The sequence below is a fragment of the Furipterus horrens genome, unplaced genomic scaffold (genome assembly GCF_987537825.1).
Source record: "Furipterus horrens unplaced genomic scaffold, mFurHor1.1.pri manual_scaffold_9, whole genome shotgun sequence".
In the NCBI taxonomy this organism is placed as follows: Eukaryota; Metazoa; Chordata; class Mammalia; order Chiroptera; family Furipteridae; genus Furipterus; species Furipterus horrens.
In genome coordinates, this window is record NW_028327179.1 from 37670806 (window position 1) to 37686984 (window position 16179).

A 16179-nucleotide genomic window follows, 5' to 3' on the forward strand; every position below is an offset into this window, starting at 1 on the left:
AAATTTTAAATACTTAGAGATTTACAATGTGAGAATTTTTATAATTTAAAAGAACATAACTGTATGCAAAGTCAAATTATATAAATACACATGCACAAAACCAAAGATTCAAAGAGATTATTAATTAAAAGAAACTTGCTTGGATGGTAAAATTTTTTAATTTACTTTAATGCTAAAACCTAGTTATACATTTTTTAAAGTAAGTCTTCTGTTCTGATTTATCAATAGATTGTCCAAGAAGCCCTGGACAAAGCCAGAGAGGGCCGCACGTGCATTGTGATCGCTCACCGCTTGTCCACCATCCAGAACGCAGACCTAATAGTGGTTTTCCAGAATGGCAGAATCCGGGAGCACGGCACCCACCAGCAGCTGCTGGCACAGAAAGGCATCTATTTTTCCATGGTCAGCGTCCAGGCTGGGACACAGAACTTATGAACTCTTATTACTTGTTACAGTGTATCTTAAAAATAAATGCAAACCATTCTACAACTTTCGCTGACTTGTAAAAAGAAGTTTCTAAGTCATCATAAAATATAGGTACATCCAATTTGGGGTTTGATATTACAGCATTTAAAATTTTGGAGTTATAAATCATCAAGACACATTTCTTGATGAAATATGAAAACAGCCTAGCTCTTCCTGCGTTATCAGAAACATACAGAAAAAAAGGAGCAAAGTTCAGGTATATAAAGCTGTAAAATTAATAGAAGCCACAGACCTAAGGAAAATTCTTGTGGTCCTGAATAGTTGGGTAGATGACAGGATGTTTTGGGAACAATTTTCCCAAGTTAAGAAAATATAAATTGTTCAAAAGCCTACTCTCTCCCTTGGTAGCTTTCCAAAATATTGTATTGGGGCATTAGAATTTTTTAAAATGAATGTGTTCCCAGCTTTATGATAGTCTAAGAGAAAATGAAAGTTCCCTTAGACGAGGTAACTCTACAGGCAACATTTATTCCATAAAGCAAAAAGAGATGACATATCATTAAGTATTTCTTTGAAAGAAATGTTTAAAACTCATAAATAATTATCACACATATTATCATTAGTGTAATTTGTAACACTGGAAATAATAAAATGCTATTTCTATACCAACTGCATTACTTTTTACAAATAATTCTAATATTCCTAGAACATGAATCCACTTCTCCTAACAAGAAGGAAATCCGTATGTTTAGATGGGCAAAAAGAAATATTCCAGGCAACCCTTGGAAACTAACCACATTGAAATGTTTTTTCCATAGCCTACTGAAGCAATATCAATTCTCACTGCTGTGACAAGTTGTTTAAGTCAGTAAACTATTCAAACCAAGTGCTTCTACCTGTAATAAACCATATACTTTATTACCAAAGATGTTTCAAATGTGACCGTGTGTCTCAGTAGATCATTTCAGATTAACCAGGAGAAGAATGGAGCGAGGGGTGTATAAGGACAGTGACTCAGCGTGAGCAGAATTCAACCTACTCTTGTGTAACTATTCCTCAACTTGCCTCATGCAGATAATGGGGTATCTGCCCTTGGAAATGCCGACTCAGTAGGTCTGGTTAGAGGCCCAAGACCTCTCAACTGTAGGCAATGTAGGGATATGTGTTAAAGCAGGAGTAAAAAGAGGCTTCTCTCCATAAGGTGCTCACGTTCAGAAATACCCAACTCTTTAGATATTATTTAAAAACACTCAACCAAATGATTGTAAAGTGCCTGGAAATTTAGTCTACAAAACTGCACTAGTGAGGAAAAAGGTCTATAGTTCAGATGTCAAATGTCATGGAAGCCAACTCTGAATGTTTTTACAAAGAAATCAAGGTAATACAGTCTTACCAAATTCAGAACATATGAAAATGTAAGAACAACAAAAAGAACATCCAATCAGTATACTAAACATCTTTATGTGATAGATTGCTACAAAAATGGCTCCCAATTAATCATGTCCTCTCTTGTGCCCACTCATTTACATTTACAAAATTACTTATAAAGTGACTTTGCTGCTCCTCTTATCAAAAGATGATACTTTTCCCCCACCCCTTAAATCTGAACTGCCTTTGTAACTTGTTTTAACCAACAGAATGCAAAAGATGGGACATCATGTGACTTCAGAGCCTAGGCCTCTAGAGACCCTGCAACTTCTCCCTTTCCCTTTTAGAACACTCCCACTGCCAAACACAGTGGTCCAAATTAAAATACTGAATGATCAGGCACCACGTGGTGAGAGTCCCAGCCACCAAGGCCCCAGACACGAGGTGAAGCCATCTCAGACTTACCAGCCACAGTCCAGCAACCTGTGACTGCAGCTGCAGAAACAACTCAAGCAAGACAGAAGCAGAAATTCCAAATGGCACGGTCAACTGACACAATCGTGAGAAATAATAAAGTGTTGGAAGACAATAAGTCTGGGGCAATTTATTACACAACACTATATAACCGATCAGAAAGTATAAGGCCAAACAGAAATGAATCACTTAGTCAAACAAAACAAGAAGCTCTATGATTTTGAGTTTTATTTTCTGAGAGTAGAAACTACAAAATTGAACAAAGGAGAAAAAAGTGTAATCCTGAGAATCTGATTCAATATTTAATCCTTTTAAAGTCATTAATTCTGACATCTAATTTTAAATGTGATATAATTTTATATTCCCAAAACTAATTACAATATACTAAAATGAATATTGTTAGAATTTTTTATGTGTGTCAAAGGGTGTAAATCTTCCTACTACAACTTAATTCTTCTGTCTGTTCAACAGAAACTATTTGTGTTAGATCACCATTAAATTGTAGTGGTCTTTTCCAAATATAGTGAGCTTGTATCCCTGTGGTGAATGTGAAAGACACTGATTTCAGGGAAATTAGCATCCAATCATGTATTTCATAGCCTTTGGCAACTAGAAAATGTTAAAGTGCTTGAAAGATAGACTCTACAACAGCAATTTTCAACCGGTGTGCCACAAGAATTTTTAAAACATGCAATACCTGACTACTTAGTCAGGGGTACTGATTTCTTTTCCCTTAGACTATCAAATAAAAACATGACAACAGCCAACACAACAATAGCTATATCCGGTGCAAATTAATCAAAGGTACACCTATTTTTTGTCAGACTGGCAAAAAAATACATTCTTTTGGTGTGCTGCAGAATTTCAGTAATTCATTTATGTGTGCCACGAGATGAAAAAGGTTGAAAATCCCTGCTCTACAATGATGTTCAGGGGGAGAATTTATAACCTCTACAGATACCAATAAAAATATTTAAAAGTTAAAGTAAGACTTGCATTGTTAAAACTTGTAGATTTGCATTGTTAATGCTTATCTTAAACTTTGCATAGTTCTATAGTCACTGTATCAAAATTTGCATTGCTGCTGCATCAGAGGAAGCTTAAAAATAATATTTCTACTTTCTATGTCAGAATACATTTAGAGAGCATGATTCTACCAATTTCTACATTTCCTTCAAGTTAACATTCCTTCCTATCCTACCTCACCCACCCACTCCCAGGACCCACTTTAAATGACAAGTTTTGGTACGTGCTGGATGAAGAGTCACTCTCTAAAGATGAGCAGGGGTCATCAGTTGCATCATATCATGGAAAGCACAGAAAACCTGCTGAACTAGCTTTTCTGCATCAGTCTCTGGACTTGACTTCCAGGCTGAACAGGCCACAACAAACCTGTGAAGCACAGATAATAAATGATTAAGTGCTATGCAAAAATCACATAACAAAAAGACGCCAAATGATGACCTTTATTCTGTCTGGCTGTGACTATATAAAGTATGAATCCTAGCTGACATTAGGTAAATGTAACCTGACACCATGGAAAGGAAAGCCATGTTTATACACAATGCCAGGAACACCTAATTTACTATGTGACTAATGACTAAGGACAAAAGGGAAAAAACAACTAACCAGAGCTTAAGAGTGCTCTGGAGCAAAGTCTTACTGTACTAAAACAAAGCCACCTAAAGCTGAAAAAAAGGAAAAAGAAAATACCTTCCTGTCAGAGCACATGACTAGGTTGCACGTCAGGTCCCCAGTTGGGGGCGCGAGTGAGAGGCAACTACACAGTGATGTTTCTCTCCCTCTCTTTCTCCTTTCCCCTCTCTCTAAAAATAAATAAATAAACAAATAAATAAATTATTATTAAAAAAAAATACCTTCCTGCATGTGTTCTTAATAGAATGAGGTGGAATACAAATTCGTGTCATTGCAATGAAACTGGAACTATTTTTAAAGAAGAATATAGGACTTAAAGAGAGTAAAAAAGTAATAAAATAGAGAAGAGGAAAAAACAAGCTATTTCTAGGAAAGCTAGAAAGAAACTCTTGGGACTACCTTTCACCATCTCCCTCTAGGGCCTCCTCAGGAAGAAATTCCCCATCTGGAAGGTGATGAAAGGGCCCTGGAAGCTGAAGGAAACAGGAAAGGAGCAGGGCTTTCTGTGGGCTCAGAGCAGAAATCAGGCTACAGACTCTCCTGGAACTAGCCTTCTCCTTTCCAGACACTCAAATTTCTCAATAGCAAAACATGCATTAAGCTCAAGTTAAAACCAAAGTGTTGTGTAATATCAAGCTTATGGACAACCATACGATCTTCTCGTCACTAAAAGTAAAAAGACAGTATTGATATGTATAGTACTTTGGATAAACAGAATGAAGTAAAACCATGCTCTGGCCCAGTATATAATGATGAAACTAATGTCTGAGTGGATTATATTTACTAAAGAATACAGGAACCTACAGAAAGTCCTGCCTTGTTTTCACCTAGTGATTTCATATAACTTGTCATTTTGCAGCTACACTGCAATAATCCTCAGATACTCAGCAACATCTACATATATTCCTTTGCAGAGATCAACATTCCTAGTTAAGTTGCAAATTTTTTAAAAATTCAATTATCTTTCTAAAGATGCCAGTTAACAAAAAGAATGTTTTTTTCATAAGAATTCAAGGTTCACTTTTTTTTTCTGCTATAAATTGTAAAGAATGTTTTATAATGCTTAGAGTTAGAAGTGATGTAATGAAATAAGGAAGGATATATTTCATTATTTGTAATAATGAAAAACTGGAAATTGTAGGTAGGAAGTTAGATAAATTATGGACATCAGTAAGACTAGACATATCTCAAAGCATATTTTTAATGGAATTGGGAATCACTTGAAATAATATTAAGTAAGAAAAGCATTCATTCACACAAAGGACACAAAAATATTTATAATACCTAAATTTTTAAGTATTTTATAAAATTTTTTGTAATGAGCATGTAGTATATTTTAAATAAAATGCTATTAAAAATAAAACAAATAAATAAACCGATTTTCTTTGAGTTATACAATTTTCACATTTAACAATCCCTTCCAGACAGTTTCCATGCATTTCATTTGAAAACTACTTTGGCTGTATTCACAGTAAAGACTCAGAAGGTATACCTCTAGCCCTGACCTATTTTCTGAGCTTGACACTCCTATGTCCAACTGCCTACTGACCAATATTCTCTTGTATATAATGAATGCCTGTATTAGCAGAAATCTCAAAGTCAACATTGATTTTAGGGAGAGAAGAAGGAGGGAGGGAGGCAGGCATTGAAAGAGAGAGAGAGAGATATTGATGTATGTTGTACGTGTCCTGACTGGGGATCAAATATGCAACTTTTTGGTGTACAGGACGATGCTCCAACCAAAACAAAATTTTTTATTCTACCCTAACATGTCCCCAAACCTATTTCTCCCTTAATTTTTTCCACCCCATTAAATGCCAGCATCAGAATCAGCAATCCATGAGTTAAGTCCTCCTGGCTCCACCTCCAAAACATGTCTCAAATCCCTCTACTTCTCTCCACCTTCACCATCACAACTGCATTCTTCAACTTATCCATGCTTCTGATTTCTCTTATCCCATTCTTTCCCATATTACTCTCTAACTTAATTCCATATAGAAGCCTATGGTTTTTTTAATATGTAAACAAAACATGTAACATTCATGCTTAAAACTGGCAAAATACTTCCCATTATTAGGAGAAAATCCAGACTCCTTACCATGGTACCAAGTCCTATATCAACTGACCACCCCAACCAAATCAGTATCTCCAGGAATATTTTTAAAGCTCTCTGGGTGATTCTAATGTGCACTCAGGGTTAAGAACACTGTCCCACAAGATTTAGCTCTTGTCTACCTCCTTCAGCTTCTTCTTCTACCACCTCCCACTCAATTGCTAATTTATAGCAATACTGTCTCTGTCCTTCCCTTACAAATGGCCAAGCCTGTCCCTACCCCAGGACTTGTATGCTTAACGTTCAACAACTGCACATGAAAACATTACTGAGTATACCGTATTCACAAGGCATGTTACAGAACTGGGGATATAACAGTAAACAAATCTTGTGGGTTTATATTCTAGGAAAGGAGAGTATAACATATATAATGTACATACACATATTGGGTGGTTTTGAGTGTTAAAATGCAGCATGTATGTGTGGGGAAGGTGGAAGTGCAATCAATATTTTAGATGGTCAGGGAAGGCCTCTCAGGTGACAGCAAATCTCTGTATAAAGTAAGGGAGGGATTCTTGCATGTTATTTCAAGAAGACAGTGCTAGGCCGAGGAAATCATGACTGTAAATGCCTTGAGCTTGCTTGGTATGTTGAAGGTACAAGAAGGCCAGTGTGGCTGGAGCAGAGTGAAACAGTAGATAGTTGTAGGATACAGATACAAGGTGAGAGAGGTAAGTGAGAGCTAGATCGTGTAGGGTCTCACAGGAGGGTTTGGATTTTACTGTGATTAAAATGCGAAGCCTTGGAGGGCTTTGAGGAGAAGAATGGTATGGCTTGAGTTACGTTTGAAAAAGACCATTGGGGCTGCTGTGCAGAGATGGACCTGTAGAGAAGGGAAGGTGGAAGCAAGAAGGCCGCATAGGAACCCGGTGCAATAACCTAAGTGGCAGAAGGGAGTGGCTCAGCCTGGGTGACAGCAAGGAGACAGAAAGCAGTGATCAGATTCTGGAGAGCTGTTTTCTTGACTATTCATATCATTAAGTCCTTCTCATCCTTAACATCTCGACTTCCTATCACTCCTCAAACAACGTCCCTGACCACACTACAGGTGGGGCAAAAACGGGTTTCCCTTGTTTGTATGGGAAAAAATACAATAATTACCACATAAGACGACAAGAATAAACTCTTGTGTTTCGTGTACTCACAACTGTGAACCTACTTTGCCCGCCCTGTATGCAAGCAGCGTTCCATCTCCCTCCATTTAGTCTCTGTCACCACGTCAGCTGGCTTATTTCCTTCACAGCACTCATCACTAGTTGAAGTTACCTGGCTTTTTTATTTGCTTTTGTCCCTCTTTCCCAAGTAGAAAATAAAATCAGTGAAAGAAAGGATCTTGTCTGTCTTGTGTCCTTAGCACCTTGGCATACTACAAGTTCTTACTAAATATTTTCTGAATGACAGAATGAAAGTTCTGCCCCAGAATCGTTAAAAATGTTTTTCAAAAAGTCAGAGAACTAAGGTATATCTGGCCCAAACTCTTAATCACTGCATGCAATATGGAATCCATTACTTGTCAGGGAATATGTTAGAATGCTTACTTATTATCTGTTTATGTGCTGATTGTAGCCACGTTGTTTTTTATAAAGCCTGCCATGCTTTGAAAGATTCCTGTGATGAAACTGCCAGACTGTGTGAACGAGAACCTTCAAGCTTTTCCATCTACTCTGTATCACCTCGTTCTCCATCTCTCTCCCCTACCAAGTTTTAATATTTTCTTTCTCACGTTTTACATAATTTAGGTCTAACCCCATACAACCCAAATGAAATGCATCTGAATTGGTAAAACTTATTTTTTTAATATAAATTAATTTATCTGTGCTCTTGCCGTGATCTCATCAGGACTGTCTATGCCTGCATGAACCACCACATAATTTAGAGGCTGTCAAATCTTATCTGCACTTACCATAAAATACCCTGGGTAGAACTATATGTTTATGTGTGTACTGACTTTTGAGGATGATGATGATATAATCACTGAGGCAAACTTAAATGTTATTCTGTACAAAATGACTAAATGACTGGTTTGACAAGTGCATCAAAAGCAGGACAGAGAGACAAATACACATGAGATGCCTAAGTGGTAAAAATAAGAACCCATTAGCAAGCGACAGGTGACAACACAATCAGAATCACAAGGTAGGAAAGACACTCAAACAACAAAAGTGACAGCACAGGAGAATAACAGGCACAGCCTCACCTGTCGTCTCTGATGTGGTAGAAAAAGCCATAGCCATCGTGGACCATGGGAACCACCGTTCCCTGGACTCTGGAATAACCAATCAGACTTGTTGAGAGAACAAAGTTGCCACCTCCTCCACTGTGTGACACAGAGAAAGGATGTTATACGAGGCTTAAAGAAGCTTACAGTGTTTCTGAAGAGCTTTTAGTTCAGGAAAAAGGAAACTAATTGGTAAAGTTACAAAATACTATACAGTATTTCATTACCTTCTGGAGAAAAGGGGATCTGTAAAGAGTTCTGGAACAGGCAGGCCTTCCTCTTTTGCTATGAGTAAAAGACCTAAAAGATGACGGTCAAATCCTGTAATGAAATCCCGATTCTCAAGTTAGAAAAAATCTTCAACATGAGTGAATTTTTTAAAAGTCAATGTAATCACAATGTAAGTACCTTTTCCAGCTGAACATTCTTTCATCATTTTATTATGTTTTGCAACAGCTTGTAACATCTTTTGCTGCCGCTCAAAAAGCTGTGTAAAAAATTAAAAGATACTTTAATAACAAACTGTACAGAAACCAAACAAATAAAAACCTGAGTTCAACGTTATGAGGATTTGGATAATTTGGGAGAAAAAAGGGTTTCTAGGAAGATCTTGAGACACATGCTTCTGCGTCTTTTCCTCACTTGCTTCCACTGCTTTTTCCGTCTCATAGGCCCTGCATCTTGATTATTTCTTTCCAGGAATACAAACACAGGAACTTGCGGGCAGCACTGAAGTGACATTACCAAGTATAAAGAAAGAAGCAACTATGATTTCAAGCTAAAGACTAGTTATACAAAAGTGATGATGATGCAGTTTTATGAAATTAAAATAAGTTAATATATACCATGTCTATCAAAAGTAAAAAAAAACAAATGCAATACCAAAATAGCAGTAGGAAGGAACTACCCTGTTGTCTAAATGCTTCCACAAGAAAAAGTATAAAACAAAACATATAAAACTGTTCTGGTTCTAATATATGAAAACAAGAATCTGCAATTTCAAAAATGTTCAACCACATTAAGGAAAGCTTCCTTTTAAGGCGGCTCACTCTGTGGAGCCCATGCCTTTCCCCTCGCCCTTCCCCAGGTGTGTTGTTCTTGTCTCTCTCTTTCTCTAAAGCTCCAAGGGCCCTTCTTTTGCCTCTGTAACTTCTTCCCTGAGCCCATACAACTCAGCTGGCCCATTTCTTCTACAGCTCACTTCTACCTCTGTGACTTTCTTGGCTTGGAATTTTTTCTTAGCCAGAATTCAAGTACGTACTGAGGTTGTTGAACCCCACCAAACAGCTGTTGTTGTTTTCGCTGTCAATAGGGGATTAACAAGGTGTAGATAATAAAAGACTGACCGCTCTTTCAAGGTAGTCAAGGAAAGGCATCTGAGGAATTAGTTCTGAATTGTAAAAAGGCCCATCTTGAAAAGGCAAGCAGGGCAAAGAGAAGAGAGGGGTGGAAATTTTGTCTATTTAGCATCTGAATTCTTTTCCTGGGTTTGAGGACATCCTCCTCTGTGAGCCCTGGTAGGAGACAGGCTTCTCCAAAGCGCATTTACAGTACTCCCTTTTTCTGCCCTCTTTGCAGTTAGGGTTCGGGCACATGGTCTAGGCTTGAACAAACAGGGTTAACTGACCAAGGCAACAGGTCAGCAACTAGTGACACCAAGGAGCTGAGCCAAGAATTTCTTTTGGTATCAGTGACCGTGGTAGAAACGTTAAAAAAAAGAAAAAGGAGGAGAAAAAGAAAAGTTTCCTTTTAAAGGCACTTTGGGAATGTCTGCATTTTCTGGTGTTATTCTACATGCAGATCAACAGTAGTGAAATATGCAAGGTATTGAAGATGCTTTGCCTAGAAAATGACAATAATGGGCTTCTTCTCAGGGTTCCCTGTTTCCTATTTTTTCCAAGGACACACTTCAATGACAAATGAACAAATAAATGTTTCTGACAACTTCAGGAAAAAAACATCTGAAAGTATTTTACGGATGCAGGGGAACTGAGATAAAGAAGCTGGTTATTTAAGGGCTAAAGTTCCCTTAGAAGAAACAAATCTGTTATTTTTTTCAATACTTACACTGGTGGACGGATCCTGCATGGACTGGCACCACCTGACTGCTTCTACTGTGCATGAGCGCACAGTCTCTGTACGGCCGTGATAAAAGTATCTTGTCATGGCTGTTTCATAGCAGCAACCAGGGCTACAAGAACAAGAATGAAAATAAGAGAATGGATCACAATAAAGAAAATGCTCTAATGTTACTACAAAGAGAGTTTACCCAATAAAGCTGGCTTTGGTCAGAGACTAAACTCTATAATACAGAGTACAGTTGAGGCTTTCAACAACAAAGATGTTATTTCTAATATCAAAGAACAAAAGACACTCTATATGGAATGTTTCAAAGGCTCCGTTGCTGTCAGGTTATATACACTGCAGTCTGTGATGCCGGCCCCCAGTGACCCTTGCCTCTTGCTGTTTATGCCCCTCACTTGAATGTGGGATGGACCTAGTGACTTACTTCCAATGAAAGCATATGACAAGTGTGTGTGGGTGGGTGGGTGGGGGAGTATCACTTCTGAAACCAGGTTACAAAGAGAGCTCGCCCCTGCTCTCATTACCTTACTCCAAGGAAAGCCAGCTGCCATGCTGGGAGCTCCCTCTAAGGAGGCCCAGGTAGAAAGGAATCGAGGGAGGCCTCTGGACAATGGCTTACGGAGAATGAAACCCTACGAATGATCACTGAGTGAGCTTGGAAGCAGATCTTCTCTGAGGAGGACCTCCCAAGGAGAGCACGACCTTAGCCAACACCCTGACCAAAGCTTGCGACAGCCCTGAAATCAGAGGCCACCAGCTAAGCTGCAACTGAATTCCTGACCGACAGAAAATGTGCGAGGATACATGTTTGTTGTTTGAAGCCACTAAGTTTTGGGGTAATGTGTTACACAGCAATAGAATCCTTGACCTTTAGCTCCTTCATTTAGAACATGAAAGACTGCAGAATTGAGTAAAGGCATGATTTCAGATGTTCCCCAGAGTGGTTGCCATTTTCTTGGGTTGGAGAAGCATATAAAAATTTTAGATACAAAGCTCTCTTACTTTCTGGGTGGTTGGAATTTAGAGTTAAAGAGATCAAAAGGAGTGAGAGTAAAAGGCTGGAAAGTAGGCATTAAAAGGGCACAGAGTTATTTAGTCTCTTCTATTCTGTTTCTGTAAGGCTGTCTCCCTGAGAAGAAATAGTATCCTTTCAAAATACGAAGGAGAAAATATAAACAAATATTTAATATACCACTAACATTCTTTTTAAAACAGATTAAATATAAAAGCAGTAAGAATGAATGACACAATATCAATATTCTGTGACCTCTGATGAAATAATAGATCTTGGTAATGATCATCAATGGCCACTAAAACCATTAAGTGAAAAACTCAGAGGAAGCTTTATAATGGATGTTGGCTGACAACTGAACTCTCAACCAGAAATGATGAAAGAGAAAATCAGTAACATTGACTATTGGATTTACTGTTGTAAAAAACAGCTGATTACTTTCTAGTCTCTAGATTTAACTATTAGTTTATAGAAAACATGGGATACAGAGCAACATATTTAACTGTTGTTTTACTTAAAAGGCAAATGCATAAAACAATAATATAAACTTATGTTAATGGACACACGGTGTACAATGACATAATATATGACAATAGCAAAATAAAAGAGAGTGGCACAGGACGCATAGAAGCAGAGTGCTTGTATACTATTAAAACTGCATTGGTATTACTCACACTAGGCTGTTATAAATTTAAGATGTTAACTGTAATCTGCAAGGTAACCACACAGAAAATAGCTAAAGACATAGAAAAAAGGCAATCAAAATGGTACACTGTAAAAAATCAAGTGAATATACAAAAAGGGCAGTAATGGAGAAACTGAGGCATAAAAAAACATGTAACACCTACAGAAAATATAGCTATATGGCAGAAGCAAATCCCTTATCAATAATTATTTTAAATGTCAATAGATTGAATTCTTCAATCAAAGACAGATGGACAGAATGGATTTTTAAAATGGTCTATCTATATGCCATCTACAAGAGATTCACTTTAGATAAAAAGACATTCTGAGGTTAAAAGTAAAAGGATGAAAAGAGATATTCCATGAAGATAGTAACCAAGAGTTGGAGTGACTATCTTATTATCAGAAAAATAGATTTTAAGTCAAAAGGTTAAAAGAGGTGAATAGAACAGAATATACTGATAAAAGGTTTAAATCATCCAGAAGATATAAATTATAAAAAATATATGCACAAAACAACATAGCCCTAAAATATAGAATCAAACATTGACCACTGTTCTACAACAACTGTTGGAGACTTCAATACCCAAATTTCAATAATGAACAGAACATGTACACAGAAGATCAATAAGGGAACAGAGAGCTTTAACACTATAAATAACTAGATCTAATAGACACATCTAGAGCACGGCATGTGGTAACAGAATAAAAATTATTCTCAAGTGAGAGACCCTAAATTAGCCCACATAAGTCTCAATAAATTTTAAATGATTGAAATCATACAAAATATATTCTTCAATGTCAATGGAATTAGGCTAGAAAATCAATTAAAGAAGGAAAACTGGAAAATCACAAATATGTAGAAATTAAACAATACACTCTTAAACAACCAATTCGTCAGGGAGATTTCACAAGGTAAATTAGAAAATACCTTGAGACGAATGAAAAGGAAAACACACACACCAAAACTTACTGGATCAACCGAAAGTAGTGTTCAGAGGAAAATTTATAGTTGTAAACACCTATGTTGAAAAAAAAAAAAAAGGACGATCTAAAGTCTATAAACTAACTGCATACCTTAAGGAATTAGAAAAAAGAAGAGCAAACTAGATCCAAAGCTGGCAAAGGCAAGAAACTAACAGAGTGAAGATAAAATACAGAAATAAAAAATAGAGAACATAAACTAAATCAAAAGTTGGTTCTTTGAATAGATCAACAAAATCAACAATCCTTTAGTTACATGACTAAGAAAAAAACGGGAGAAGACTCCAGTTACTAAAATTAGCTAAGAAAGAGTGCATTACTACTGACTGTACATTAATACAAAGGATTACAAGTTAACAATAGCATACTAAAAAATTAAATAACCTAGATGAAATGAATGTATTCTGAGAAACCCACCAACTATCAACTATGACTCAAGAAAAAAGAGAAATATAACTGGAGCTATAACAAGTAAGGAGGTTAATCGGTAATCAAAAACCTCTCAATAAAGAAAAGTCCTGGACCAGATGGCTTTATTAATGAATTCTAACACTTAAAAAAATAACATCAATTCTTCTTAAACTCTTAAAAAAAAACAACAACAAACTCAAGACAAGGGAACACTTACACTTCATAACCCATAACGAGGCCAGCATTACTCTGACACAAAAACCAGTCAAAGACATTATAAACCAGTATTTCCTATGAATATAGATTCAAAAATCCTCTACAAATTATTAGCAAACTGAATTCAGCAGCATATTAAAAGGATGATACAGCATCACCAAGTGAGATTTATCCCAGGAATGCAACAGTGGTTCAACAAATGAAAACCAATCAATGTAACATACCACATTAATAGAATGAAGGAAAAGATCTATGTGATAATCTCAACTGATACCGAAAAAGCATCCAACAACATCCAACAGTGTTCCATAATAAAAACACTCCATACACTACAAAGAGAAGGGAAGTTCCACAACATGACGAAGGGCATTTATGAAAAACCGACAGCCAGCACAGTCAATGGTGAAAGCCTGAAAACTTCCCACCTAAGATGAATAAGAAAAGATGCCTGCTTTTTCTACTTCTATTCAACATGGAACTGGTTGTTCTACCCAGAAGGGGTAAAAAAGCATCCAAATTGGAAAGGAAAAAGAAAATTATCTCTATTCACAGACACCTAATCTTATATTTAGAAAACCCTAAGGAGTCCACAGGAAAAACAAACAAACAAACAAAAAAAACCTGTTAGAAATAATGAACAAATTTGGCAAAGTTTCAAGATACAAAATCAACACAAACATCACTTACATTTCTATACATTAGTAATGAGTGATCTGAAAAGAAAATTTAAAAAATATTCCATTTACAATAGTATAAAAAAGAATAAAACACTCAGGATTAAATTTAACCAAAGAGGTGAAAAGACTTGTACGTTGAAAGCTATAAAACATTGCTAAAAGATATAAATAAATGGAAAGGGACCCCATGTTCATGGATTGGAAGGTTTAACATTGTTAAGATGACAATAACTACCTAAAGCAGTCCCAGATTCAATTAGTCTCTATCAAAATCCTAATGACATTTTTGCAAAAATGGAAAAACCCATCTTAAAATTCTTATGGAATTTCAAGGGACCCAGAAGAGTCAAAACAATCTTGAAAAGAAAAACAAAGGTGAAAGACTCATATTTCCAAATTTCAAAACTTATCTAACTGAAATAAGCCAGACACAAAAGAGCAAATTTTATATAATTCTATTTATAGGAAATATCTAGAACAGGCAAATTCATAGACAAAAAGTATTATAGATTAGAGGTTGCCAGGGTGTGGGACTAAAGGGGGAGAGGGAAATTACTGCTTAATGGGTACAGATTGTTTGGGGTGATGAAAAATTTTGGAAATCAATAGTGGTGAATGTAGTTAATGCCACTGGATTATACACATAAAAAAGCTTAAAATGGCAACTTTTATTTTATACATATTTTACCATAATAAAAAAGATAACTGCTTAAGGCAAAAATAGTAACTGTACATTGTGCGGTTTGTAACATGTAGAAGTATAATGTATGACAACAGCACAAAGAATGGGAGAAGTGAAATAGAAGCACTTTGTTTTAAGGTTCTTACATTATACTTGAAGTAGGAAATACTGGATTGGGCAAAAAATTCGTTTCGTTTTTTTCTGTACTATGTCTCTAGTAGTGCTTAGTTGTTTTTAACTTCATTTGAAATAATTTTGTTATATTGTATTGTGACAGCTGTCATATCAGCGTGCATTTAAAAAAACTTATCAAAACTGGTTAATTTTTGTGCAGCCATTTTAATATCAAAGATGGAAGAAAATACATAACATTTTTGGTGTATTATGCTTTATCATTTTAAGAAAGGTAAAAACACAACTGAAATACAAAAAAGATATTTGTGCAGAGTATGGAGAAGATGCTGTGACTGATCAAACATGTCATAAGTGGTTTGCAAAGTTTCTTGGTACTAATGACATTTTGGCCAAATAATTCTTTGCTGTGGGGCTGTGTTATGCATTGGACGATGTTTAGCAGCACCCCAGCCCCTACCCACTAGAAGCAAACAGTGGGAGATAGCCGACATACTCAAAATATCCAAATCAGTAGTTACTGGTGAAAATGAAAATGTGTCTTTTATTTTACAGAAAAGAACAAATGTACTTTTTGGCCAACCCAATATTATATGAAGGTAGACTGTGATAAACTAAAGACATATTTTGTAAATCCTAGTGCAACTACTAAAAAGAAAAAAAAACAGTACAGTACAGCTGACTATACAGATAAAATGAAACAATTAAAAAAAAACCACTCTGAATTCAAACGATAAAAAAAAAGAAGGAACAAAAACAGATGGGACAAAGAGAAAATAGACAGCAAGATGGTAAACATAAACCCAACCTTACTGATAATTAAATGTAAATGATTTAAACATCCCATTTTAAAGACAGACTGGATTTAAAAAAAGCAAGATCAAGAAACTTCCACTTCTGCTTAGGATGTAAAAAGTCACAATACACCATCTCTCCTATCCTAAAAATGAGTAAAGGCTAAGATGATCTACAAAATCATACCTGTTCATGAACCCATCAGAAAACTGAGGCTGCAAGAAAACCAAATGATCTGAATTCTAA

The 16179-nt window shown here is 36.2% G+C and overlaps 2 protein-coding genes across 2 annotated transcripts in view; one reads left to right on the forward strand and one right to left on the reverse strand.

Moving 5' to 3' along the window:
* The window catches only part of ABCB4 (ATP binding cassette subfamily B member 4), a 76746-nt gene extending 75655 nt beyond the window's left edge, over positions 1-1091 (forward strand). Inside the window, exon 28 of the mRNA XM_090287271.1 lies at positions 229-1091. Coding sequence (XP_090143397.1) covers positions 229-435 — 207 coding nt within the window. The 3' untranslated portion in view covers positions 436-1091. The remainder of the gene's footprint in view (positions 1-228) is intronic.
* A 1390-nt stretch (positions 1092-2481) lies between these two features.
* The window catches only part of CROT (carnitine O-octanoyltransferase), a 51975-nt gene continuing 38277 nt past the window's right edge, over positions 2482-16179 (reverse strand). Inside the window, exons 14-18 of the mRNA XM_090287270.1 lie at positions 10323-10446; positions 8664-8742; positions 8483-8576; positions 8235-8354; positions 2482-3660 (exon numbers count right to left, since the gene is read on the reverse strand). Of these exons, the coding sequence (XP_090143396.1) occupies positions 3540-3660; positions 8235-8354; positions 8483-8576; positions 8664-8742; positions 10323-10446 (538 nt within the window). The 3' untranslated portion in view covers positions 2482-3539. The remainder of the gene's footprint in view (positions 3661-8234; positions 8355-8482; positions 8577-8663; positions 8743-10322; positions 10447-16179) is intronic.